Here is a 27383-nt window from a genome sequence, read left to right as displayed (position 1 = left end):
AGAAAGAGAAGTGCAGGGTGTAGTGAGATCACAAACAGTGGGGACAGGAGCCTGACCCCGCCTGAGGACACAGAATACTTCTCTGAAAAGATAACACATGAGTTTAGATCTGAATTGCAGGGGGAGGCGGTTCAGAGAATGACAGGTGGAGAAGATAGCATCTGCAAGGCAGCCCTCGCTGGGTTCCAGTAACTGAAAGGACAAGCAATGTACTACTAGGCTGCTCACCAGGCTAAGCAAACAGATGGCCAGACCCCACTCCCAGTTGCTTTATCTCCTCAGTGCACTGCATATGATTTTTAACAAGTTAAGGAATATATCCCATGTCTAAAACTGAAGGTAGGTTTTTTCATTTTGTTTAATTTTGGTTTTGATTTTTATTTATTATTTATTTTTTAGTTGCAGTTGGACACAATACCCTTATTTATTTTTATGTGGTGCTGAGGATCAAATCCAGGGCGCACGCACATGCTAGGCGAGCGCTCTACCACTGAGCCACAACCCCAGCCCTGTTTTGTTTTGTTTTAAAGTAGAGACTCCAAACATGTAAATACCTTGGCTTGAAGAACATTTGTTGCCACATCTATCACTGCAAGGCCCGTGGCTCCAGCTGCTGCCGTTACTAAAACAGTTTCTCTGTGCCAAAGAAAGATGAATGTTACTACAGACACCTTCAAGACTCGTCCAGTAATGACTTCAGGAACATTCTGGAACTAAATATTTTAAAGCAAGAACATTAAGAGAGCATTTCATTCAAACCTTCCTGTACATATGTTCCCCAGTCTTGAGGGGTGGATTACGTATGTGACTTTTAGATCAGTGCTAATCTGATCCAGTTCTGAAGATTCCCCAGGAAAAAGATTCCCCAATCTCTCTAGGTCGCCTCCCCAACTCCTGTCAGGGGCAACTGCTCGTTTGAGCAACCAGTCCAATATATGCTTCAGAAACTCTGCCCTGAAATCATGCTCCTACTAAACACTGCCCAACTTGATGATGGTCAAGTCATGGCGACCACTCACCTGGACCCACCAGTCAGAAGCAATTCTGAGGGTCAGCTCTCTGAAAAGATCAAGAGGCAGTGTCCCAGGTAACACCAGAAATTTCAGCACCGGAGTCTAAAACACTCCACTTGGCACACACCACCGAGCCTTACACCCCACAGGCCTCCAGTAAACCCCTGTGAAGTGAGTTTAAACAAACCAACTCTCCCAATTCTAAGGTTTTCTAGGAAGTACTCTTAAACTCAGGTTTAAGAAAGCTGTGCTTCCAAATTCATACGGGCCAAGTTCACCATCTACCATTCCCTCTCAAAATGATGCCCTCACAGTCACCATACCACAGTGTCCAGTGGTTACCTCCTTTGGCCTTTTCCTCAGCCAAAGTGAAGATGAGCTGAAGGAAAGGGAGAGAAAAGGAAAGAAGGGGCAGGAAGGAGAGAGAAGGGAAGGGACTGGGGAAGGTCTTACTGGGCACTTCTAGGATCAGGGAAGGGTACAACCCAACCCCCTACTGGCTACATAGTCCTTACCTAGGCTGGGTATGGGCCCGATGCTCTAGAGCCAAAATAGCAGTGCCATAAGACACAGGTAGGACGGCAGCTTCTTGTAGGGAGACCTTTTCTGGAACCCGCCACAAGGTCTATAAAGAGATAACAGTGGCTTAGGGATTAGGCACATGTACCTGCAAAGGCTACTCAGGAAATACTGTGGTTTGAGTGACTGACTTGAAATGGGAATAACCAGTGGAAGTCAAGACCAGAGTCCAGGACTTGGGTGCATCAGACCTCAAAACCCTAAGGCTGGCCCCTGGCTCAAAAAGAACCAATTTATGGAGAACAGACCACAACTCGCTGTACTGTGAGAGGTGAATTGAACGGTACATAAATTTCACCTCAACAAAGCCACGGTGGGGGATCGTGTACTGTGCACCATTTGGGGGCACTGCCCACATCTTGCTCCACCACACAAGGCCACCATGGCTGGCTGCATTCCCAGGGCTATCTCTTTCATAAGCTTTGTCAGGGGAAGAAGCCCATTATATCCAGCTCAATGCGCCCAACCAGTTTTTCTACCAAAACTACCTATGTTCCAACTGGACTGCCAGCCAATTGCTCAGGCACTCCAGAAACAAAGTGCCCTTCTTCATGAAAACACTCCACACAAACAAAGCTCTGTGCAAAGGTTGTCAAACCAATAAAGAGAAGGGATTTAGCACTGGAGGAAAAAAAAAAAAGTAGTTGGCTGAGAAACAAGATCAAACAAATGCAAAGAAATGGGGAGTGAGGAAGATGAGGAATGAGGGAGGGGTGGAAATTAAAGGAAACAAAGGAGGAAAACCCTCCAAGCATTGATCTGGAGAGAGGGCTACCTTCTGGTCAGCGATGCATTCTTCAGCCATCCCATTAAAGCCACTCACACCAATGACTCGATCTCCCTGAACGGAAAACAACAACAGGGTATGTTCAAATGCATGGCCTTACATTCACCTCTTCCTGAATCAGTCAAGGTATAAAAGAAAAATGCCCATCTCTGGCCCACAAGACATAGGCTGGCCTTCCTATCTATTCAGAGTTAATGTTTAGTAAATAAAACAACAGCTCTCTCAATGCTGCCACCCAGTTTCCAAGCCAATCTGAGCATATTCTGGACAAGAATGGGGTATGGTAAGGAAAAGGTGGGTATGAATTAGAATCCCCGTGTGAACGTCTATCATGTGAGGCTCAAACTTGAGAATTCATAATGAAGAGTTTAATGAAGCCAGACACTTCCACCCAACTCCTTCCCCCCAGTTCAGAACTCTCTCTATTTTCTTATAGTGTCTGCTGACAAAGGCCAGGAGAAGCAAGACCTTTGGGGCACAAATGAGATTAGCACATTTCTCATAGCTACATACACAGTCGATTCTCTGGATTTCAACTCATTTACCTCTTTCACTGAGCTGACATCCGCGCCTGTCTCCAGTACTGTCCCAGAAAACTCCATTCCTAAAACATGGTTGAAAGATTAGATTATCTGTAAAACTCAGCCCCATGGCAATGAGAAGACCTTGATTATCAGGCCATCCATCAGCTTTTAGGAACTGATAAGGTCTTAAGTACCATTACTTTTACCTAGCAGTGTGAAAAGCATACTCAAAGCACAGGAAAGTGAGCATAAGATGTCATTATCACACCCTGGAAACCTGTGGCAGTCCCAGGCTTGACTGTGATGTGTAAAGCACAGAGTGTCAATATCGCAGGTACACAGCAACTTTTGACCCTGATCACTGGGGCCTTAGGCTCCTAGAGCTCCCAGTTACCGTGTTTATCATATCTTATTTATCTGTTTCTACGTCTCCTTTGCTGGTGTGTGGCCCTCCAGGACATGAACTGTTTATTCAGACAGTACTGGCTCAACTGGATGAATCAGGGTTGCGTGCCCTTTCTTCTCCCACATCTGATATTTCTGAATTTAATGATCATGCATTTCCTACCTGACCTGCCAGGAAACAACTCAATTGTGTATGACATCTTTCCCCTATTCAACATTTTAGCTAATACAAACAAAAGGAAATGGTTCCAAATGTTAAGGCAAAATCCAATACCTTCAGACCAAAACATGGCAACTATTTTGCAATCACTGAACTCTCAATAATATGTATATACATAAGATATAATGTAAATATGCTAAGCTCTATCTGTATCTCTTTAAAGCAACTTGAACAACAAAAATCAGTCATTGTCCATGATCTAGAAGTAATGAGATTGGGAATCGTGAAAATCAGACACTGGGTCACTAAACAGGGTAAACTGTTTTTCTTCTTTTTGATCCTCTCGCATTAGGTTTCACTAGGCGTGTGCTTGTGAGACTGAAAGTCTTAGATGCTTGTGATGGTTCAATGAAAAAACAAGAGGCACTGTCAAGGAAGGAATGAGCATGATGAGGGGATCGATGTTTCTCATGAGCAGAATTCTGGTGGACATAATGACGTGTAAACATTTATCTGTTCATTTATTCATTTTAAAGTTTTTACTGAGCATCTACTCTGAGCCAGGTACACAATGGTCCCTAAGCTAGGGACACAATGTTGAGCAAGACAGATATAGAAACTACCCTGCGGGGGTGGGGGTTACACTCTAGTGGTTTCAGCAATGATGCTGACATATCTTAACAGAAACCTCACCAAGGACAGGCAAACACCACAAGAGCAGTGTCTGGGAAGATGCATGGGGTTCTGAAAACCCTCGGAATCTTCTTTTCTTGAAGCAGCAGTCACCTGGTCCCCCATACTCACCAGGTGTGAAGGGAAGAGGGGGCTTCTCCTGATATTGGCCACGACAGACCAAAATGTCAGCAAAGTTGACTCCACAGAAATGGACCTCAACTCTGACCTGCAAAGGGAACAGAGCAGCAAAACAGAGCAGGACACATTCTGGAGACAAAGTTCACTTGATTATTCAAACAGATTTACTGAAGAAATAAAAGCCGTATGCAGGCACTGAGCCAGAGGACAATCACGAGGTGAGGCGAAACAGACAAGTTTCTGCCTTCAGGGAGCAAAAAGGACAGTAAAGAAGACATGAAGATGATATTGTTATATTGTGTGCATGTAAGAATATGTAACAACAAATCCCACCATCAAGTACAACTATAATTCACTCATTTAAAATGTGGGGAAAAAACATATGAGACAAAATCATAATGAAGCCATATGTCAAATCAAAACTCAACACAAAGTGTTAAAAGGAATAATATGTAATGCTGAGAAAGTCTATCCTGGCAGGATTTGACTTCTTGGGGAAGTCAAGAAAATTTTAAAAAATAATCCTTGAGCTAATTAACAACTCAGAGTTAACTGTTCAAAGCAGGAGGAAAAAAGGTTGGCAAAACAAAAGCAATGACATGTGCAAAGGCCCTGCATCAGAGACAAAAAACAGCAAGCTTAGAGCACAAAGAGTTGGAGGGAAGCATAGAGAGGGAAGAAAAAGGAAGAGAGAAAAAAGACCACACCACACAAATGTTTGAAGGTTTATATTGAGGATTTTGGCCTTCATTCTAAGAGCAACAGAAAACCATTAAAATGTCTAAATAGAAAATTAACACGACAGACCATTCTATCATGTCAGAATCTGGAATCCTGGAGGCTGGCCTACACACACCCCCTCCTGTCTTCTATGGCAGCCCCATAATTGAGGCAGAACTACAGTGGTGAGCCAGTGGTTCTGGGCCACCAGCATCAGCATCACCTGGAAACCTGTCAGAAATTCCTATTCTTAGGCCCCATCCCAGATCCTGCCAAAGCAGAGACTCTGGAGACAAAGCCCAGCAATCTGTTTTAACAAGCCCCAGGTGGTTCCGATGCACCCTGGAGAACTACTGTGGTAGGCAACACATCCCTACAGGGGTTGGAAACGGAGGAGGAAATGAAGGCTGAGACACCAAATCAATATGTATCTGTGTGTTTAAATTTAGCACAGAGGTTGCCCTATTGGTGAGAAGACATTTTTATCTACAAAAAAAAAAAAAAATTCATTCATTCAGCAATCTAAGCATCTGTCACATGCCAAGCACCAATCTACAGTAAAGAGATTTAATGGTGGATAAAAATAACATAATTGCAGGTCTCATGAGCTAATGCCTTACAAAGTAATGTCTGGACAAATAGAACAAAGGAACCCAGCCCTCAGCCTGCACACACTGCGTGCATGACACATTAGTTATTGACAAGCATCCTGCACACGTGCTCCTCAAAGCCACTCCACATTGATCTGAGACTGACCCAAGGATGAGCTCTCTCAGCATGAGAATCCCAGGAAGCAGTCTGGCTGCCATCTCCGGCTCTTCCAAATAATCCATTTAGCCGCAGGCTCCACCTTAGAGTCGCTTCAGCCCTGCAGCTGCCTTTCTCCCTCACACTCGTGGTCCCCAGACACTGAGGCTCACCACTGGTTTCCCCCGGCACAGATTCTCATGCTCCACAGTAGTAACATTATGTTACCAGAATGGCCAACAGGCAAGGCCAAAGAGACTTCCACATTTCAGTGAAACTGCCCTCTGGCCTTAACTAATCCATCCCAAATCACTGCAGTACCCCAGAGAGGAGCGTAAGGGTTTGGGGTAGATGGAAGGGCAGTTAATTTGACAGGACACTGAAAAGGAACAAAGGACAAGAGAGGGTCCGTTTATCTGTTACATCAGTAACTGGCAGGTGTTTGTGCAGTCGTGTGCAAATCAGTTTTCTGTTTCTAAGGAAACAGATGTGGAATCTTCAGAAAGAGGCCTACACGTGTGTGCTGGGGAACAATCTTCCTTAGCGCTTTGACCCTTTCGTGAACCTTGCAGGGGCTTGACCTTCTAGCCCTGGGACCAAGTTGCGCTGCAGTCTCTCGGCCGCCCCCTAGCTTGGGAACTGGGAACCTGACTCAGGCAGGACGCTTGCCGTGTGTCACGGGGGCCCAGGGACTGGCCAGCCACCCTACCTCGTGGGGTCGGACAGGGCGGCGGGCCACCTCTTCAATGGCCAGAGGCTGCTTCAGCTCAGCGCAAAGCGCGGCGCGGTAGTGCCGACCACAGCCCTGCCCAGCTCTCCTGCATCAAGGAACAGGGGCTGGTCACTCAGGCCGCCCTCGGGCGCACCCCGGGGCTGCCTGTAGGGTGGGGGAGTCAGCACGGCACCTGCAGAGCCACGTCCCAGGGAGTGACCGTCTGCAAAGCAGCGCCGCCATGGCCGGCAGACTGGACGCTAGAGGGAGTGGCCAGAGCGCTGCAGGAAGACCGGACACTGCGGCTACGCCCCGCCCCTGAGCGGAAGGCATCCGGGACACGCCCCGCGCCCGCCGGGACTCTAGCAGGCGGGGCGGTGGCCGTGGCTCTGCAGCTGCCCGCTTGTAGCTGGGGCGTCCTAGTCCCTTCTTCCCCCAGGCCTCCCTGAACTTGGAGCCCGCCAGAGGGGAAAATGGAAAAAAACGAGCAAAAAGAGTTAGATCATCCTTCGTTGTCATTTTCGTAGCAGATTTGGGAGAATTTTAAAATCACATTTGGCAACAGTTAATTAGCGGTTCTTGGGTCCTCTGCACGAAAGAAATCCCAAATTCACAGCTGCGCGCGCTGCCCCACGCCCGTGATCCCAATTACGGGGATTGCTGAGGTTGAAGCAGAAGGATTGCAATTTTGAGGCCAGTCTCAGCAGTTTAGCGAGATTCTGTCTCAAAAATAAAATTTAAAAAAGGGGTGAGGATGTAGCTCAGAGACAGAACACTTTTCGTTGATCCTCCAGTATCACAGAAGATAATAGGAAACTCTGAATTCATAGGTAAAGCCTTTGATGTTTGCATTCGAACACCTTGCTAGGGTTCAATTCTTGTTACTAATTTTCTCACACAGGATCAATTACACTAAAACTTAACTGTTACTAATGATCAGATATTGAATAAACCTACACAAATTCAAAGAGTATTACCAATGAATGTCAGGCTAAAATCTAGAGATTTTCACGTTCCCAAAGCTTATATTATGTCTGCACTTAGTAGACGCTCGGTAAATATTGATTCAGTGACCACCTAGATGCAGAGGCACACTCTTGGAGAACTAAAACAAAAGCATTATCTGTGAAATATTAAAATTAAGTGGACCTCTAACAGTAATCATCTATTTATATATTAGCAATATATAAAAGGCACATGCTTATCACTAGACTGTAGCATTTAAAGATAATAACAAGTCTTTAAAAGACATCTGGTCAAAGGGTTTATGGATCTTAGGTTCAGGTTCAAATCCAGCTCTCTATCTATTTGTGTGGTTTTGGCATTGACCCTTGGTGTTTTTTTTGTTTTGTTTTGTTTTTTTGGGGGGGAGGGACCAGGGGTACTGGTGATTGAACCCAGGATTTGCTTTACCACTTAACTACATTCCTAGCCCTTTATATTTTTTTTATCTGGAGACAAGGTCTTGCTACGTTTTTAAGACTGGCCTTGAACTTGGGATCCTCCCAAGCTGCTAGATTTCCGGACATATGCAATAGCATCTGGCTACCCTTTGTGACTCTTGATGACCTCAGTAACTCTTCCATCAAAAGAATGCACTGGGGTTGTAGCTCAGTGGTATGGTGCTTGCCTCAAATGCATGAGGCCCTGGGTTTGGTCCCCAGCACCACATAAAAAATAAGTAAACAAATAAAAATAATGTGTCCATCTACAACTAAAAAAAAAAAAATTAAAGAAAAAGGATGCACTGGGCAGGCATGATCAGGAATGGAATAAAGGAAAAAGTGGAGATCACAAATGAGGTAGAAATGACTTCCAAAGTACGGCCTAAAGGCTTTGAGGGCAGCGAATCTAAGAGCAAGTACCCACCTTGGTTATACAGTAGAGGTTATTTTTATTTTAAAAGCACTCACAGGGAATTTGAGGAGTCATTTTAACCCCCGCTGCAAGAGAAAAGAAACAGTGACTAGAAGGTAAGATGAAAAACACTTCAGTTCACAATTCAACATGAAAGCATTCTCATTTTGTAAACTGTTAATCATTAAGCACCTGAAATGAAACCAGGGAGTTGGGTTTGTGGCTCAGTGACAGAACCCTTTCCTAGCACACCTGAGGCTTTGGGTTCCATCCACGGCATGGTAGAATGAAGAAATCAGGAATAATGGAGACATACTAACACTGTCAAATCAACATGAACATCCTTGGGCCGGGGTGTAGCTCAGTGGCCGAGCACTTGCCTAGCATGTGTAAGACCCCTGAGTTCAGAACCTAAGGCCCCAGCATTCTGGTATCCAAACAATGAACAATAAGAAATCTCAACTTTATGACCTATGAAACTACAGTTGATTGTTCTAAGAATGAAATGAGTTGTTACTTATGGAAAGCGTTTTGTGAAATATTTAGATATATTAATACCTTATTAAGATGTTAATATAAGGATAAAGCAAGAATATTTAATTGAGCTCCTTAAAAGCAGCAACTATTTCGTAATCTCCTGTATGTTTATAGTATTTGCATAATACCTGACACTTTTAGGCATTTAATAGATATTCTCTCATGAAGTGTTAATGAGTGCTCAGTTACCTAGTATTAATTTTCCAGATAATTGGAGGTATCTTTAAGCATCAAGTCTTTTATTTTTAATTAAATGTTTTTATAGAAAAACATTATGATTTTTCAGAATAAACTTTTCATTCTCTGGGAATATGAAAGATCAATAAGTGTGGAGAAAAATCAATCAATACTTCATTCTACATTTATGAAAATATCTGAAGAACATAGTAAAAATCCCTTTAAAAAGGATCTTGAAGGGAGATGAAAGTATTTTAGGTAATTGAGGTGATTTAAGCATTTATATGCAAAATAAATTTCACAGTTTCAAAGAGCAGTCCAAGGCAAGTGACAAGGTATTTAATAGTAGTTGCTATAGTAGCAAAAGAAATATTTAGCTTATCCATCAAAGTGCTGCCACCACACCTGACTGCCTACTTTTGGTCATTGTTCCTGGCTATTTGGTTTCATTGAAGGATGGAAAGTGGAGACAAACCAAATAAAATTTGAATTCTGGAAGGAACTAAGCTCAAGCAGCTACATCAGGACTGATCAGTTCTCTGGAAAGGAAAAAAAAAAAAGTGAAAAGGGATCAATAGCCGCCCTGCAAACCAGCTTGAGGGCTCATTAAGGAAGTAAAAGAGTAACAGATGAGTCTTCCTTCTGGTACAACTCACATGGAGAGATAATATTTAACATCCAGAAGCTGCTGGAGGGCGGAGGGTGGAGAAGCCAGACAAAGCTGAATACACAAACAGCTATGTTTTCACAGAATAGTAGACAAACCACACACAAACAATATAAGCACCATACAGAACCGCACTGGGAATGTGCACGTATCCTCTACCATTAAATCCTTCCCCAGTAGAAGCTCAGCTCCTTCAGAAGAGAAGCTATCTCCATAGCCTCCCAGTTCACCATGGAGTCTAGCACACAGCAGGTACTCAGTAGTGGTTAGGAAGGTTAGGAAGCAAGGAGCCCTAAAAACTGTAGAGGAGAGGTGTCAGTGCAACGTAACTATCCAAAGCCACAAATCCAGAAAACTGTTGAGGTTTCTTACACTTATTTCCTTAAATTTACCGTCACTGAGCATAATCTGATCTTCCTTTGATCTAAGTCAGTATTGCCATTAGAGGCAATATTTTTTTTTAACTTCAGAGACATTTTAGCCATTGATCTACATAATAACGCATATTGACCACCTTCTCCATTCCAGGAACCGTAAGATTTGCTATGAGTCATTTGTTCCAATAGTCATGGAGTCAGAATTTCTGAGTTGGGATGGATCTTCAAGATCATCTAGTCAAAGTGGTTCATTTAAAAAGAAAGGAAGGAAGGAAGGAAAAGAAAAGGCAAAGGCTCAGAGAGAGAGAGAAGAGGAAGTGGGGCGGGGGTTGCCCAAGATCAAGCTGCTAGATGGTAGCAAGTGTGGCATTAGATTAATTAATATTGGACTTTTTTTAAATTTTTAGTTCCCTGCTCTTTCTACCATGCTTGTTGGATCTCACTCCTCGGCAGCGTACACAAGAATAATATTTCATGTTTTCATAGTGTTTCACAGGTTTCAAGTCACTGTCACTAAATTCCTTCATCCTGCTAATGATGAGAATAATAATTGTCATCACAACTAGCACCTGTGGTTACTTATAACAAGCCAGTTAGTTACGGAGTACTTTTGCATGATTTCTTTAATCCTTTCAAAGGTCCTATAACTAGGATACTATTTTTTTCACCCTCTTATAGATCAGGAATATACGCTTAAGGAGGTTAAGTAACTTGCCAAAGGCCACACAGCTAGGAAATGGATCAGTTTAGCATCATCCTAATTGCCTGGTGCCAGAGCTCCTCCAACAGTATCCGGCCGCCCACTGTGCTTCCCTCACAAATGCCCTCTGGAGCAGACAAAGAAGGTATTATACAATACATTTTAAAGCCTTTCTTTGCTTGTAGGTTTAAGCTTAATTTTATGGGAATTTTACAGTCACTCATGCCTAGAAAATAGATTAATTCCCTGAAGGAGAGAATGGAGAAAGCCGTCTCCAGGGAGGCTCCCAGTGAAGGGACAAGGGCAGGAAGAGATGCTAACACATAATTAGGAGCTCCTGACCCATTCCATATAGCCATGAGCCTGAAAGTGCATTGATTTCACTTAAATTTAAAGTATATTATATGAGATTAAAAATGTGATTATGTAAAGTAGTTTTCACATATGCACACGCACACAAATATGATTTTAATGAACCAATATGCTGACTCGGTTGCCTGGTTACTAGTTGTCACTTATGCAGGTACCAGCAGGCATTTGGAGCTAAAATTCTGGCACCCAGATGGGACAATTTGGAAACGGTGGTGACCTGGGGAATGGCTGTGGTGGCCCTAAAGCTAACCACCAGTATTTGATGCAGGAAACTATTTTCTACTTTGAACCTTCATTATGGAACCAGTTAACAAATCCCTAAGCATTCTGGCAACTTTATGAACCCTTTCCAGCTCTCACCTCCCCCAGAGGGAACAAATTCTTCCCTTCCATATGTCCCCAAGAGAACTTTATACAAACCTGTATTAGCTCACTAATTGTTCAGGTAGCATTCATCTGTTTCTCTATCTCCACAGCTAAGCTGTGAGCATCATGGATGACTCTGAGGATAGCATAGCAAAGCAAAAGGAATTTGGGTTGCAGAATCAGATATACCTACATTCAAGCCCTGGCTTAGCTACCTATTCTTGTGATCTTGGGAAAGTTATTTCTGAGAACCTCCATTTCCTCATCTGTAAAACAGGCATAGTAATCCCATCTTGGTTGGTGGTGGTGAGGACTAATCTAGGTGAGCAAATACATGGCACACTCAAAATAGCAGCTATTAGTAAAAAGACACAGTCCTTCCCTACCCTGAACTTCTTCCCGTCTAGCAAAGCAAGGCATGTGGAAACAGGCTTATATGATGTCTGTAATATTTGTTTGTCTGATTGTTTTAAGATGATGGAGGCTGCAAAAGGGGCTGTGGGAACACAGAAGATCAACCCCAGCCAGAGAGTATCATTTCAGGAAAGCACAAGAAGTGTAAAGAAGAATTAAGCCAGAGGGCACAGCTAAATGTGCACCAGGCAAAGGACTGCGTGAGAGAGAATGTGCTACATTCAAAGACTTGTGGAAATTATGGCTTAAGCCAGAGAATGGTAAGGGATAAGGCTGGCGTACAAAGAGTGTAAGTTTTGGAGTCAAGCGATTGGGAGGAACTTTATCACTTTGCAGTCATACATCCTCACTCAAATGACTTCTGAGTCTTAGGTTCCCCATTAGTAAAATTCCACAAGCTATGTATATAAAGTGCCCAGCACATACTATACATTTTTTTAAATGAGAGTGTGTGCTTTAGCTCCGTTTATCCAGGATAAGCTCAGTGGTTGGCCCATATCATGCACATGTTTTCTATTGAAGGATGGATGGTTGAATTCATTCACTTAATGCATATTTATTAGAAGCCACCATGTGGTGCCAGACACAGATCTAGACACTGGGGCTACAACAGTGAACAAAAGGAATAGAGCTCTGCCCTGGTGTGACTTAGAGTTCCTAAACTGAGATGGGAAAGGAGGCCACAGGTGTGCTTAAGGGGACAGTCTACTTCATGGCCCCCTGGCTCCTTAGTTCCCGGCTGAAAAGCTTATTAGCTGGCAAAGCCACGTTCCCAAGAGGTCTGGATGGTAGTCCCACTTCGTTATGAACAATGAGAAGCTCTTGTCTCTCTCCCTTAATCACATCTCACTTATCAAGTCCTGGCTTCCTGTTGTGATCCAGGGGAACTGGTGAGTTGTGTTGTTTGGCAGGAAGGAACGTCAAGGAGGTCTCAAGTCATTCTTGGGCTCTAAGGTCTGAAGTAGGGGTGAGAGGAAATAGGAAAGCAGCACACACAAAAAGGTTACAGAGAGGGAGATTTGCTATCTCAGCGACCAGGTGATAAGTGAGCTCAAATGCCTTGTGATACTGCATGGGGCTTTTTTATTTCAGCAGCAGGATAATCCTACTTCACATGTGTATACCTCTTTAAGAAAGGGTTCACCGTGGGGATCTCCTTTAATCCACAAAGGACTCTGTGAGATAGGAATTAACCCCTTTTAATCCCATCTCCCTCTTCTGTAAATTAACTCCTCCCTTTCCACCGCCTCCTTCCCTGTGGCTTCAAACCATACTGGTAGCTGTCATAAACAGAAACAACAAAAATCGTATTGCATTCCTTTTCCCTCCCAACACCCCATTCACCTCCTCCTCACAGCCAAGTCCACTAAACTTTAAGAATGTGCGTGTTAGTTCCCCTTCCTGTGACTCATTGCCCTTTGATCCTCTCCCAAAGGCCACTGAAATCGTTCTTGCTAAATAGACCAGTGACCTCCGGTTTGCCGTCGGGGATGCTGCATTCCCTCCTGTGGAAGTCTCCTTCTAAAGTTGCAGATTCTCCTCCTGATCCTGAGCCTACTCCTCCTCAGGTTTTTCCCTCAGTCTTCTCCCAGGAGTCTTTCTTTGGGGAGGGGGAGGGGAGTGTATCCACACGTGCAGGTGTGCATACACCCCTGTCTCCTTCTAAGTGAAATCTTCAAAATCCCAGGCTTCCCATTTGTGATCTCTTCCCTAACAGTTGGTCCCCCCACCCCCATCTCTCACCATCTCATTCTTCTCCCCAGGTTCAAAAACATGCACAATCCCCCGTCCCTTGCTTTCATGGTAACCCTTCCACAGACCCAGTAAGCACTTAACACAGTGTTTGGTGGTGGCTTATGTGTTTGGCTTCCCCAGAGATTATGAAAACCTACAGGTGGAGAGAGTGACTTCAGTCTTGCATTCCCTGTGCCTGGCTCAGTACCTGGGACAAGGAAGATGCCGAGATTTAGAGGTGTTTGGCAGATGCTCAGGAGTCAAGGGTAGGGACTAAACCCTAGTCTTCTGACTTGCGAGTTTGTCATCTCTCCACCTCCACACAGACAAGAGCCATGTTACAAGTACCTAACAAGCGCCTTGACCCCAGTGAGTTCTACAATTCAAGGACAAGATGGGAAAAGGATTTCCTTTTCCCCCACAAACACTGCCCAGCTACCAGGTGTGGACAAATTGTTTGGGATTTGTAGCCTTTCTTTTGCACACCCCAGGATAAGAAGGAAAAAAAAAAGGCCAAACTCCCATCTCTTCCTCCCAGTGGACAGACACCCCCCATCACTTCCTCTTCAGCCTGGAGGCAGAAAGCCTAGAAGAGCTCCTGAAACTCCCGGTTTGCCTCAGATTTCCTCTCGGAGGAGGGGTCTAGGTAGTGATTTAATAAGATACCTTAGGCTGAGCCAGCCTCGTCTCTACCATCCTGAAGTCGTATTCCTCAAAAAATCTTCACAAAATGGTCAGCGATGCACCAGAAAAGAAGGGAACTTTGCCTTCCCCAGGGGTAAACAAGCTTTCTAGGGAGAGGCTGTGAAATCAGACAATGTAGGCATTCGCCAATTACAAGCTCAAGTTCCACCCAAATACACACCATCAAAGGCTTTACCAAGGCCCTCATTACATGTACAGGGCCCTCCTGCTGTTTGGGCAACGTTTTAGTGCGGCAGTGAAGCAAGATAAATGTCATCGAAGCAGCGAGGTAAAGACAGAGCCAGGCGGCAGTGCCTGTGTTCGACCTGATGACTCACTTCACCTTGTCATTTATAATGCTGCGGCCCGGGGAGGGGGAAAAGGAAATGAAGAGGACAAGAGTGGGCTGTGTGGTGCATGTAATTTGTTTCACCGCTTCAGACAGCTTTTTAATGAGCTTTCTCATTAAGGGCTCTGTGAGTCTATGCTCAAAGTTTTCCGGACAAGCCAATAAGCAGGACTGAAATCAGATGGCATCAGCCCAGCGCCTTGTGGTTTGTTTTTAGGAGGAGGGAGGGGGCTAAGAGAAATTTGCTACCTATTGTGCCAGGGAGTTTGAAAATCAACAATTTGTTCTTAGCCGATCATTAGTATGAAAGTACTAATTATGTTCATTCATTTTTAGAATATTAGCAGCATCTGTGATAGCATTTCTCCATTCAACTGGTTCTGGGGAGAGAGGTCGATTGTCCTGTGCTATCCTAGCTCTGGGTTCCTATTTCCAGTGGAGGACCCATCACATAGCATCAGAGATGATGTCCTTTCTAGGCTCTGACCCAGGTGGGATTGGCACCCACCTTTCCCTCCTTTGTATTCCAGGTCCAACACACTATCCAGAAACATGGTACACTAAGTGGGGTTATACCATTTAACTGGATTCATGAGGTGCAATTAGTACATGAAAAGGTACATTAAAAAATAGACTTGAGTACTAGACTACACATCAGAGTAATTTATCACCTTGCAAGGTTCAACAAACATTTCAATGTGCTAACAACCCCTAATTAAAGCAGCAGCTTCAGTTGAAATTGTCAAGAGGGAGGAAGAAAAGTACTGGTGGGGTTTCAAAATGGCAATTTCTTTGTCATTTATGGGCATGGTCTGTTGAGTTTAGGTGCATGAATTGGCCCCCCTTTTTTAGGGTTTTTTTTAAAGTTGTAGTTGAACACAATACCTTTATTTTATTTATTAATTTTTATGTGGTGCTGAGGATCAAACCCAGGGCTCCGCATGTGCTAGGTAAGCGCTCTACCGCTGAGCCACAACCTCAGCCCCCAAATTGGCCCTTTTTATGGTAGAGAAAAGGATGTGGGTTTGGCTTTATTTACCATCCAAGTCAGTTTCCTTAACAGAACATAAGTATAGACATACAAAGGTGAATCCTACCTGATGCCCATGCTTGGGCCAACTGTCCAGTAATCCCTCTCTTTATTAGTGCTCCACTGGATTGGAGATAGACATCACAACAGGTGATCACAAGATCCTCCAAATATTTGCTCAGTGGTCCAGCTTTTTGCTGCTGAATGTTCTTGTATGTCCAGACTGGAAGTGGAGGCCATCTCCATCTGTCTCTCACTCAAGTCCACACTTTAGCAAGGAGTCAGTGATCCACACCTAGGAGCAGAAGGAGCCTGGTGTTTGCAGATGGATGTATCCAAAAAGTTTTTTTTTTTTCTGATAAACATTACCTAACCCATATTTCACAAAATATGATCAGAGGACTGCGTGCCTCAGATCCCTAAAGATGCTGATTAAAAGGATTGATCTCAGCTGGGCGTAGTGGTGCACACCTGAAATCCCAATGACTGAGCTGATATGGGAGGGTTGCAAGTTCAAGGATGGCCTGGGCAATTTAGATTCTGTCTCAAAATAACAAAAAGGGTTAGGGTGTAGTTCAGTGGTAGGGCACCTCCGGTTCAATCCTAGTACTGGAGGAAAAAAAAGAAGTATTTCCCAGCTGGCATGGAACCCTGGCATCTAGAGTTTTATCAGGCTCCCCTGACGAGTCTGCTTCTTGCTGAAGTTCAAGAGCCTCTGGCCCTGGCTTCTGACCTAGTGGCACCATGGATCACTAGAGGGCACCCTGAACAACATTTTTCCCAGGCTGTGGCTTCCTCCTCATGCCAACTGGCCAGCACTGTGGCGCCCACGTAGCTCTGGGCCGAAGCTTCCAAGCTCATTCTGGAACCACAGTTTCCTTTCAGAAACAGCCCAATTGCCACATCACCAAATATGTCTTGCATGCATTTCCACAATGGCACTGTAATAAATTCAATTTCTAAAGAAAAAATCAGACTTTAAGTCATCTTATCTTTATTCATTACACACTTACAAGTTGTATACCACGAAAACATTAGGTATTACAAGAACTGAAGACATTTTTTCCTACTCCCAAGGAAAATGTGGGAAATATAAGACAAAATTGTAAAGTCACTTAAAATAAGTGCAATTGGGCTGGGGCTGTAGCTCAGTGGCAGAGCACTTGCCTAGCACATGTGAGGCACTGGGTTCGATCCTCAGCACCACATAAAAATAAAGGAATAAATAAAGTAAAATAAAGGAATCCTTCTGTCCATCTATAAATACAAAAAAATAAGTGCAATTAATAATCTTTTCAAATTAATAGTAAAAATGGAATAAATTAAGTGAATCAGACATAGATGCCAATATATGCACAAAGAGCTTCATGCGTGGGCCTCACCCTGACAAGGAACTACAGGCTGAGATCCCTAAGAAAGCGTCCTGGAAAAGGTGGGACCTTGGAACAATCAAAGGGAGGAGAGATCAGGCCAGTCTGGCTGCCATACATGTCTTTCAAATTTGAGGCCCTTCCTTGTATCTTAGCAGGAATTTAAATAGGCAAATGCCAACCTGGAAAGTGTCACTGGTGGTCAATTGTCCTGTGGGCATGGTGTTCACTTATTTAATGAACATTTTCTTGCAGAGTGCTCCCCTGTATCTGGGATGGGTCAAGCACTGGGAATACAACAGCAAACGCCTTGTGCTGCCCTCAGGTGTTTATAATCTAAGAGGGGAGACAAGTAATTACAAAACTGGGGGTTAAGTGAAAGGGAAGATAGGTTTGTGGGTGCTTATAGGAGAGAAACCCAACCCAGAGCCAGGGTAGTGAAGCAAGCCTTCTGTGTCCAATGGAAGCACTTACAGGAGTAAGAAGCAGAGAGACAAAAAGTGTTTGAAGCTGGGGAGGAGAGGCATCAGAGACCATGTAAAGAAGTGGAAGAAATGCAGGGGTAGAGTATGCTAAGCAGTGTGGGGGGCACAAGGTGGGCAGGGGCCAGCTCACATGGAGCCTCCTCTTCTAATGGGGATGTCTGAGTGTAAACCTCAGGGTGCTGATGTGAGAAATAGAAAGAAAGTCTGGTGGTCCATTTTCAATATATGGTATTCAGCTTTAATTGGATCCAGTTGTAGCCATTTTAATATAGCCCTTCCCTTTTTCCCCCGCCCTAATTTTAAAATTAGCCAATCATCTAGAAGGTACCCATGAGTCCTCCAATCAGGGTGAAGGACAGCACTGTGTTCTGCATATAAACCTGCCTGCAGTTACTGGCCGGGTTCTTTAGCAGGCTCTTCTATCAGGAGTAGAAGCTTGTCTTCACTTCCCACTTTCAAACTCCAGTGTGATTTCCTGTGGTCCCTGGGTATTTCTAATGCTGGGAAGCTTTTGAAGGGTTAAGAGTAGGGGTAGTTTTCAACAATGTGGCGAGACCCTGCCTCGAAGTTAAGAAAAAAAAAAAGGAGGGGGGATAGGGACGTGGCTCGGTGGTGACGTGGCTCGGTGGTCAAGTGCCTCTGGGTTCAATCCCTGGTAGGGAAAAAAGAGTAGTGGTGCCATGACGAATGTGCATATTGGGAAGACCTGCCTGGGCCAGGGTCAGTGCTACCTTGGAATATTAACAAGCTGACGTGGGAATTGGCCTCTCCCTTTAACTGTACCTTTCTGGTTTCTTTCCTCTATCCCCTTTCACCAGCTTCCCTTGAAACCTTGTCATATGCCAGAGAGCAGGGGAGGCAAGAGAGCCTGAAAAATGGGACTCTCACAAAGCCCAACGGCCGTCCTCCTAACCCCACTCCCTAGGCTGAGTGTCGTCAGCGCTTACCATTGTGTGAAGACAGAGGCGAAGCCAAAGCTCTGGCAGATCTGCGGGACACTTCCACTAAGTTATAAAGAGAGGCTTTCTCTACCTGCGTAACAGCTGCTGTTCCTCTTATTTCTGACTTATGACTTTCACTTGGCCCACACATCAAACTGTAGAACTCTAAATCAGGACTCTGGTGCTTAGCTACATGGTAGCAGAGAGGCAGGTGATGGCCACATACTCTAATGACCAGGAGCAAGATATTAATGCAGCCGTTTCAACCTTCCAACTTAATTAAAGTCTGGTTCCATGTTTGTTTGCTTAAATAATAATCACAGGAGCCTTTTTTTTTTAATGCAACTCCACCCCTGGCAGCCTGTGCTACATCCCCATTTCCTAAAATGGAAGCCCTATGGAGAACAGGCCTGTAAGTGACACAGGTTCCTCCACGCTGGCCTCTGGGACAGGGATTGCTCACGCCCAGTTTCCTTTCCTTCAGAGCAAGGAAGAGTGTGTGCAGGGGCTGGATCCTCTAAGCACAAAAATAGAACATTTGAACGTTTGGATTTTCCTTTCCTGATAGTGAACTCACTCAGGAAGAGGCACTTAAACAAGACTTTGTGTGTGTGTGTGTTTTTCAAAAAACATTCAGTGGGGGAGCAAAACTGTTGAAGATTTTTCAGGCCCATCCTCTGTTACCCCAAGACTCGGGAGAGGCAGTCCTTACTCCCCCATAACTGCCTTTTATCTTACACCCCACCCCGCCCCACCCTGCCAGTCTCCCAGTATGCTTCCAGACTCCTCAGCATAAACCCCCACCAAGTCCTGAAAGAACCACCATCTCTGATTGTTGGGCTTATAACGGAGGCTTCCCACACAGTGATATGAAGAGACATATGATTCAAGCATCTCCATTCCAGAAATATTATTAGTCTCTGGAAAAAATAGGGGCTGCTCGATGTCTGTCACCTGAAATAAACTCCCAGTTCCTTCCCTCCTGCTTCCCAGATGCTCGATTCTAAAGATTATTCAAGCTTATTTTGCCACCCCCAAGGTTCCCAACCCCAGCCGGTGGCAGAGCAAGAGGGAGGAGGAAGAGGGGTGGCCTCTGGAATTGGCCACCTCGGGTACAGGAGGCACAGCCTGGTCACGTGGAGGAGAAATGTGCTGGGCTAACCTCTGAGACTCCCTAGAGAATCCAGAGTTTGTGTCTCTTTGCAGAGCTCAGAACAGCCTGTATGTTCTCCTCTCCCTGTTGTGTGCCTGGCGCTTCCCCAGTGAGATATCTCCTGTAAAAGCTTTTCCTGTGAGGGGTGGGGAGCTTTTGTTCTCTGGGAAATCTGGTGCAGCTAATTAAGAGCATTGTCCTGGGAGGGGGGAGGGCAGCGGGCTTCCAGAGACCAGTCGTTTCCACCAGGCGGGAGTGCGGCTGCCATGAGCGCTGTTAAAATGTTCTTGATCTCTCCGCCCTGCTGTGCTAACCATTTTTAGGGGAGCTTGTGATAAAGCCCAATAGAATAAAAATAGATATGTGAAGTGAAATCTCTTCTGTCACATGTGCTCTGCAATGAATTGGGTTCTGTCACTAACTCATTTTAGAGGATGACCTTCCAACAGTTTGGCTTTTGACTTCTATTGACCTGGTAGATGCTGGAGGTCACCAGACCAATGCCTTTTTCTGTTTTCACCCCTTTTCCTGCCCAGTAACATGCAGGTGTGTTGCAAAAGTAAAATTTCTAGCAACCATTTTGATTTAGATGTCGTCAGTGTAGAAGTAGTTCAACCATTCTTGGTTCTTGATACAAAACGGGAACAGAATATCTTCTGGCATGGTAGGATACAGCACTGCAAAGGTCTAAATGTCATGTAAGCTATGATTGTCCCCATAGTGGCAAATCCAGTTAGAAGCAATCTCTATTGAGGTGGCATTCTGAAAGGTATATCACTTACCTGGTTTGCTCTCTCTGGAATTGAGAATCTTTATCAAATTCTACAAATAGTTATTGAGTCCTTTCTATCAGCTAAGTGGCGTTCTGAATACTTCATAGACGGTAGTGAATAAAACAAACACAGATCTTATAGGATGTGTATTCTAGCCAGTGAAGATGAACAATAAACAATGCACAGGGGGTAGATTACAGAACATATTAAAAGGTAATAAGTGCTTTATGGGAAAAGTAGATTAAATCGAGGGCAATTGGGAAAATTGTAGTGCAGTTAAACAAAGACTTAATGGAAGTGACAAAGTTGGTATGTCAGGCAGGTCTCCGTCACTGTGACCAAAATGCCTGACATTTATGACCTAGAGGAGGGATTGGTTTCAGAGGGCTAGCCCATGAAGGGCAGACTCCATTGCTCTGGGCCTAAGGTGAGATAACACATTGTGGCCAAGGGCATGGTGGAAAGAATCTGCTCAAGACAAGTGGGGAGGGAGCCACAGGGAAGATGAGCCCCTCCGGGAACCACCTGCCTACGAGTTACCACCCAGACCCAAAATGGACTGATCAGGTCACAGCTCTCATAATCTCATTTCACCTCTGAATATCCTTGCATTAATGTAGTAACTTTTGAGACACTTCATATCCAAACCATAACAGTTAGCTATGTGGAGGCCTATATAAAGTTCAGGGCCAGGCTCAGTGGCAACTGTAATCCCGGAGGATTTCAAGTTCAAAGCCAACCTCGGCAACTTAGCAAGGTCCTAAGCAACTCAGCAAGACCCTGTCCCTAATTAAAATGTTTTTAAATGGACTGGGGATGTAGCTCAGTTGTCAAGTGCTTCTGGATTCAGTTCCTGGTATTTAAAAAAAAAAAAAAAAAAAAAATTGGAAAAAAACTTCCAAAAGGAAGAAGCATTGCAAAGGACCCGAGATGAAAATGTTCCTGGAACAAGGGGGCTGCTGTAGCTGGAGTACTAGGGACAGAGAGGTGACAGCTCCTGATTAGCAGAGCACTGCATGTCATCAGGACTTCCCTCTTGACTCTGGAAGAGGGAGCCACAGGAGGTTTTAGGGTGAAGGAATGAAATATTAAGTCTTAAAATAATTACCCTGGCTTCAGTGTAGCCAATATACAGTAAGAGGGTATCAGCAAAAGAGATGAATCTTAGGTATGTAAATATTTTTTTTTCCTGGATATATTTTTAAAGTATAGCCGACAAGATTTGCTGATGGGTTAAACATGGGGTGTGAGAATAAGAGTTAAATCAAGGGCAACTCCCAGGCTTTTGGCCTGAGCAACTGACGGGAAGGAAAAAGCGTCAACCGAGAGAGGAGGGCTACACCAGGGTCACTTGGAATCATTTGATCAAGTAACTTTATCTGTGGTTCTTATTCAAGTATGCTGCTTACAATCACATTGGGACATCTTTGCCAATTACACTTGCCCCAAAACCTCAGATTCTACTTTAGTAGCTTCTGGAGTGGGCCCCCAAAATACATTTTCAATGTACATGTTAGGTGCAGGACCACTACATTGTAAAATACTTGGTGAGATGTTGTGTTTAACATTCTAGACTTGGGCTAGAGGTGTAGCTGTGTGGTAGCGTGTTTGCCTAGCATGTATGAGGCCCTGGGTTCAATCCCAACACTGCAAAAATAAATGACTTACTTAAAGTAAAATCTTAGATTTTTATAATGAAACAAGTAAAAAGACTTATAGAGAATTGTCTGTCTCTGGGATAAACTATATATTGTAGGTCCACTTTTCAAATTATTTTTGAAATGAACTATATATAACTTACTGAAGAGTTAAAGCTATCAAATACGAAAGTGATAAATAAAATAGGCAAGTTAACCCTAGAGCCTTGTTCTGTCTCCTTCATTAGGAAATCGGCAACACCTGTTACCAGTTACAGGATAATCTGTCCTGAGTGAATTTAGGTTCCTTTGGTACCTGACTGGCGTGGGCTATCTAAACACCAAACAATCGCCATCCCTTCAGCGATAACCAGAGGAGAAGCCATGTACAGGCAAATCTGGGGCATAAAAGATGAGTATCCCCAAGAAGACTCGGGGGGTGGGGTGGGATGGTTAAAAAGTGGCATGATGGCAGCTCTAACTTGGACACACATATAAACGTTAAGCTCGTCGTAGTGAAGGTTACCGATTCCAGTTCTCAGATCTAAAAACTAAGACTCGAGGAAGCCAATCAAAGTCTTTCTGACACCCAACTGACAATTTAATGCTACAACTGGGCCTCAAGCTACAAATCAAAGGCCAGCTTAGCTGGTTCCCAGGCTGTCAGCACGGCCTCCTCACGATTGGTTCCACCAAGGGCTGGACTCCCTCTCCTTCGGTGAAAGGAAAGGTTGCATAATGAAGCATTCAACGGGGACTCTATTCAGTCTCCCTAGGACCAACCGGTCGCCCTTTTATCCTGGATCATTTTCTCAAACTATTCATTTCTGTGCGGTGGCGGTAGGAACACTGACGACAAAATGGCACCTTCTCACCCTGCTCCCTGTGTGTCTGACTCACACCTGCCGACAGGAATGAGCCTCTCAGCGTCTTGGCTCCCCAGGGAGCTGGAGGTGGATTTTAACTCGCCCTTGCCCTCCCTCCCTGTCATGCTCATGAAGACTGTCAGCTTACTTCGGATTTAAAAAAAAAAAAAAGAAACAAAGCAACTTCACAAACCTTTATTACTCAGCAGGTCACTAGAGGCGGAGGGAGAGCAGCTCAATTTTCCAGGCTCACGTGGAAGCTCAGGCATTGAAAGGCCAGCTTTTGACTTGTAAACCAGCAGCTAAATTGGCAGGGGAAGCTCTTGGGCAAAGAGCAAGAAGGGGCTCTCCTTCCTGCATTCAACATTTACCTGAAAATATTCTCTTCGACGTCCATTTGAGGCCATTTATCTGGGGGACATTGAGTACGTCTTTTTGAAATCAAGTATTCACTTAACCTGAAACATAACGCTCGCCTCCAGGGAGAGTGAAGGGTGACTTGGCGAAATGTTCCATTCTTACTACCCAGTGCCTGTGATTGTGAGTTGCTGCCTTGGCTTCTCACTGACAATAGGCCGGTCCTCACTTTTACATTTTCTCCTTTTTCCTGCACCAGACTCCCTGGAGCACAGGAGTAAGGATTGTGTCACTATACAAAGAGCCAAGGTGTCCAGTTATATGTGGATTAAACCCCTGACCTTGTCTTCCTTAGCACCCTGCTTTGTGACACCAAGACTGATGCCACGGGGCACAGAGAAGCTGCCTGGGGGATCTGCCAGGATTTAGCTGATGGTGGGAAATGACTTTCTTTGGAGGCAGGGCGAGGTCATTTTCCGATTGTGTTGGGATATTTGACTTTGATTTGCACACTCATTAAATGACTAGCAATGGTGCATTTTTTACCTCTCTCCCCAGGTTGCTTTGGGAGAGTGGGAAAGGGGGCACAATGAGGAGCAAATTGCTCTGATTAATATTGTATTTATAGTTCAGTCTATCAGGGTCATTTCCCTGGATGCCAGCTTGTCTTTATGAAGACAGAAATACTGTGTCAGTGTCTGTCTATCCCTATAAGAGGCAGGAAACCCATTAGGAGGACAGGCAGTAATAGGAGTGGGAGGCACATTTATGTATTTACATATGTCTGTACATGTAGCAGGTCGGCATTACAAATATGTCTAGTTCAGCTTTTTCTCCTATTCTGAAACTTCTAAGTCACCTCGGTTCCCTCCAGACTGTGTCCTAGGAAACAAATCCCCTTCTGTTAAATACTTGATTTCTGCAGCTCTTTTCCCCTGACCAAACAAACTAAGTACCCAGAGGCTCTACCTCCATGATGAAAATTTGACTTGCAAATCACACAGGCTTATACACTTGAGCCAAGGCCTGGCCCCCTTGTCTCTGGAAAGGGAAAGTGTCACAGAACACAGCCCTCCACAGGGAACCATGACAGGGATAGCAGGCATTTGTGACACTGGAGAATACAGGGCCCAGGAGCCTCAGATTACTGAAAACAAGCTTAAACAATGACCTTAGTGTGTGTGTGCTTCTTAACAGTCACGTTGGCGAAAGAAGACATTACCTCAGACTCGGGCATGATGCTGTCAGGAACCTTGAGGTGTCCTGTTTGATTCAGACCTCCCTCCTCAAGGGAGAATAATCCCCTGAGTACTTGGGTAGAAACAGAATGACCTCATTTCCAAAAACTCCAAGTGACCAGTGATCTCAAGTTGATACAATTTTCTTTTTTTCCTTGTGGTGCTAGGGATCAAACCCAGGACCTTGTGCATGCTAGGCAAGTGCTCTACCACTGAGCTGCACCCCGAGCCCCTAGTTGGTCATTTTTAGTGTAATATACTTAACATTTATTTGTGGACTAATGTTAAGTTTAGAGTCATATTTAGATAAAAACATCCATTCATGGACCCATCTCAAACATTGAGTGAGCAGCTATATATACCAGCCTTTAAAAGTAGTTAACAGTTGAGCACAGTGGGTGGTACATGCATGTAACTTCAGCTCCTTGAAAGGCTGAGGTAGGAAGATCACAAGTTTGAGTCTACCTTGGGCAATTGAGGGACACCCTGTATCATAATAAAAAATTGAAAAGGGCTGGAGATATGGGGATGTAGCTCAGCAGTGAAGTGCCCCTGGCTTCAGTCTCCACTATCGGGGGAAAGTAAGGGGAGGGGGCCTACCTAATATGTGAGTCCTGGGTTCAGGACCCAATATATACTACTACTACTAATAATAATAATAACAGCCAGGACTTATTGAGCACTTGCTATGTCCAGGCACCATTCTAAATGTTTTGCTTACTTAGGCATGAAGGAAGGATTGAATGGGAAAGCTATGAGATAGGTATTGCTGTGATCTACATTTTGAAAGCGGGGGGGGGGGGGGGGGGGGGGTCTGAGGCCCAAGTTAGCAAATTATACACAGTCACAGAACTAGGTTGTTGCAGAGCCTGGATCTGGACCCAATCTTACTCCAGAGACTGAATTGTTAAGCATTTGTACCTGATTGCTACAGCCTCCTGTGCCTAGAAGTCTTAGAGAAGACAGGCTAATTGAGGGAAGTGGAGGAAATTAGAGCATTTAAGAGATGTTGACCCAAGCTACTGTACCACCAGGACATATAGTTTTAGCCAAATTTCTTAATTGTATAGACTCAAGAGTGTGTCTGGGAAAGTAATTTTGTCCATGATATGTAGAAACATGCAGACACAGGTTGAATATTCTTTATCTGAAATGCTTAGAACTAGAAGTGTTTCAGACTTCAGATTTTTTAAAATATTTGCGTAGACATAAAGAGGTATCTTGGGGATGGAACTCAAGTCTGAACACAAAATTCATTTGTTTCATATTCTCTTACACATGGCTGAAGGTAACTCGGTTCAAAACTTTAATGATTTTTGTGCAAATGAAGCAAAGTTTCATGCTGTGGGATTTTCCACATGGGGCATCCTGTTGGAGCTCAGAAAGGTTTTGGATTCTCAGATTTGGGATGCTCAACCTGTGTATAGAGTGGTGTAGAAGAGAAGGTATCCCAGAAAAGGTGTTAGCTAGACTTTCATCTTATTGACACTAAGGACAGTTTTCTTGCAGAGTCCAGGATCAGTTCACTAAGGTTGGGTAGAAGACTGGGGTTGAGGGCAAGGAGAGCTCGGCTGTAAGAGGCCACTCATGTCACATCAAGAAGTTAGGGCCTTATACTAAAGGATTTGCACTTCAGAAAGCCCACTGGCTGGCTGCAGGATGGAGAATGGATTAGAGAACAAGATTGGAGTCAAGACCCACTAGGAGACACTTGGGATAACCCTGATTAGAGGATACAGGCTCTGAGCCCAGGCAGTGATGGTGGAAATGGAAATATGTGTATAGACTCCAGAGTATTTAAGAAGTATAACTGTCAGGCTTGATCAACAATGGGGCACATGTGAGGGAGAAGAATTTAAGAAGGATACCCCCCATTGCTGGCTTAGGCTAGTATTTGGATAGGAACCCAAGAGAAAGAACTGCTTGGGAGGGAAAAGAAGGTGAATTTGGACTCACTGAATTGATGTAGGATATCTGAGTGGAAATAATCCAGGAGACAGGTCAATAAATCAAGCCCAGAATTACGGATGTGGAAGTCAAAGGCAAATAGAGTAACCAAAGCCAAGGGAGTAGATGGTCCTATCTTGGGCAGGTGTGTAGACGGAGAAATGAAGAGGCTTCACTACCAGACCCCAAGGGAAAGGGATGGTCAGTGGAAGAGGTCCTTTATAAAGAAGAAAACCAGGGAGGCAGAAAGAATCTAAGCAAAGAGCATTTCAAGAGTAAAGAGCAGTGATGAACTCTTCTCAGTGAAGAAATAAATGGAACGAGAAGGTCCCTAGGATTTTGTGTTAAGGAGCTTTTTGGTTCCTTTGATAGCAGATTGAGAGAAGTGTTGATGGCATTAGCTGGACATGGCGGGGTAAGAAGTGGATGGGAAGTGAGAAATTGGGTCCAGTGTGAACAATTCCTGAGGATTGTGGCTGAGAAGGGAATAGAGAGAAAGGGCAGGGGCCTTTGGACAGCTTTCGTTTGTTTTTCAAGTGAAGACTTGAATATATTAAATATTGATGAATGGATTCAGTAGGAGACTGGTGACGTGGTGAGGGAAGGAAGGGGGAGAAATTAACAGAGCAAGATTTCTGAGAAAGTGGGATGGTTTGGATGCAGAGGGCAGGCAGGAATTCTGACTGCAGAGAAGAGGCCCACTTGCATGGTCCAGAGGGAGGCCAGGCTTTAGGAAGGATGTGGAGGTGATTATCACAGGGTGGCCAGCACTGTCCCTATCAGACAGTGTTGAGTCATTTGCTGAGAGTGAAGGGGGAGTGACATGTGTGGGTGGGAGGGAGGATGTCTGAAGACTTTCAGAGAATGTGGGAGAGAGCTGCTTTGGAGAAAA

The 27383-nt window shown here is 44.4% G+C and overlaps 1 protein-coding gene across 1 annotated transcript in view; it reads right to left on the bottom strand.

Annotated features, from left to right (window-relative positions):
• The window catches only part of LOC114092287 (quinone oxidoreductase-like protein 2), a 29048-nt gene extending 22314 nt beyond the window's left edge, over positions 1-6734 (bottom strand). The window contains exons 1-7 of the mRNA XM_027934869.2: positions 6654-6734; positions 6458-6566; positions 4273-4369; positions 2925-2983; positions 2368-2433; positions 1529-1638; positions 555-636 (exon numbers count right to left, since the gene is read on the bottom strand). Of these exons, the coding sequence (XP_027790670.2) occupies positions 555-636; positions 1529-1638; positions 2368-2433; positions 2925-2983; positions 4273-4369; positions 6458-6566; positions 6654-6703 (573 nt within the window). The 5' untranslated portion in view covers positions 6704-6734. The remainder of the gene's footprint in view (positions 1-554; positions 637-1528; positions 1639-2367; positions 2434-2924; positions 2984-4272; positions 4370-6457; positions 6567-6653) is intronic.
• Between the last annotated feature and the right edge of the window lie 20649 nt (positions 6735-27383).

The sequence above is a fragment of the Marmota flaviventris genome, chromosome 12 (assembly GCF_047511675.1).
Source record: "Marmota flaviventris isolate mMarFla1 chromosome 12, mMarFla1.hap1, whole genome shotgun sequence".
Taxonomy (NCBI): domain Eukaryota; kingdom Metazoa; phylum Chordata; class Mammalia; order Rodentia; family Sciuridae; genus Marmota; species Marmota flaviventris.
The sequence above is the reverse complement of the archived record's forward strand: the minus strand, read 5'-3'. Positions and strand labels throughout refer to the sequence as shown.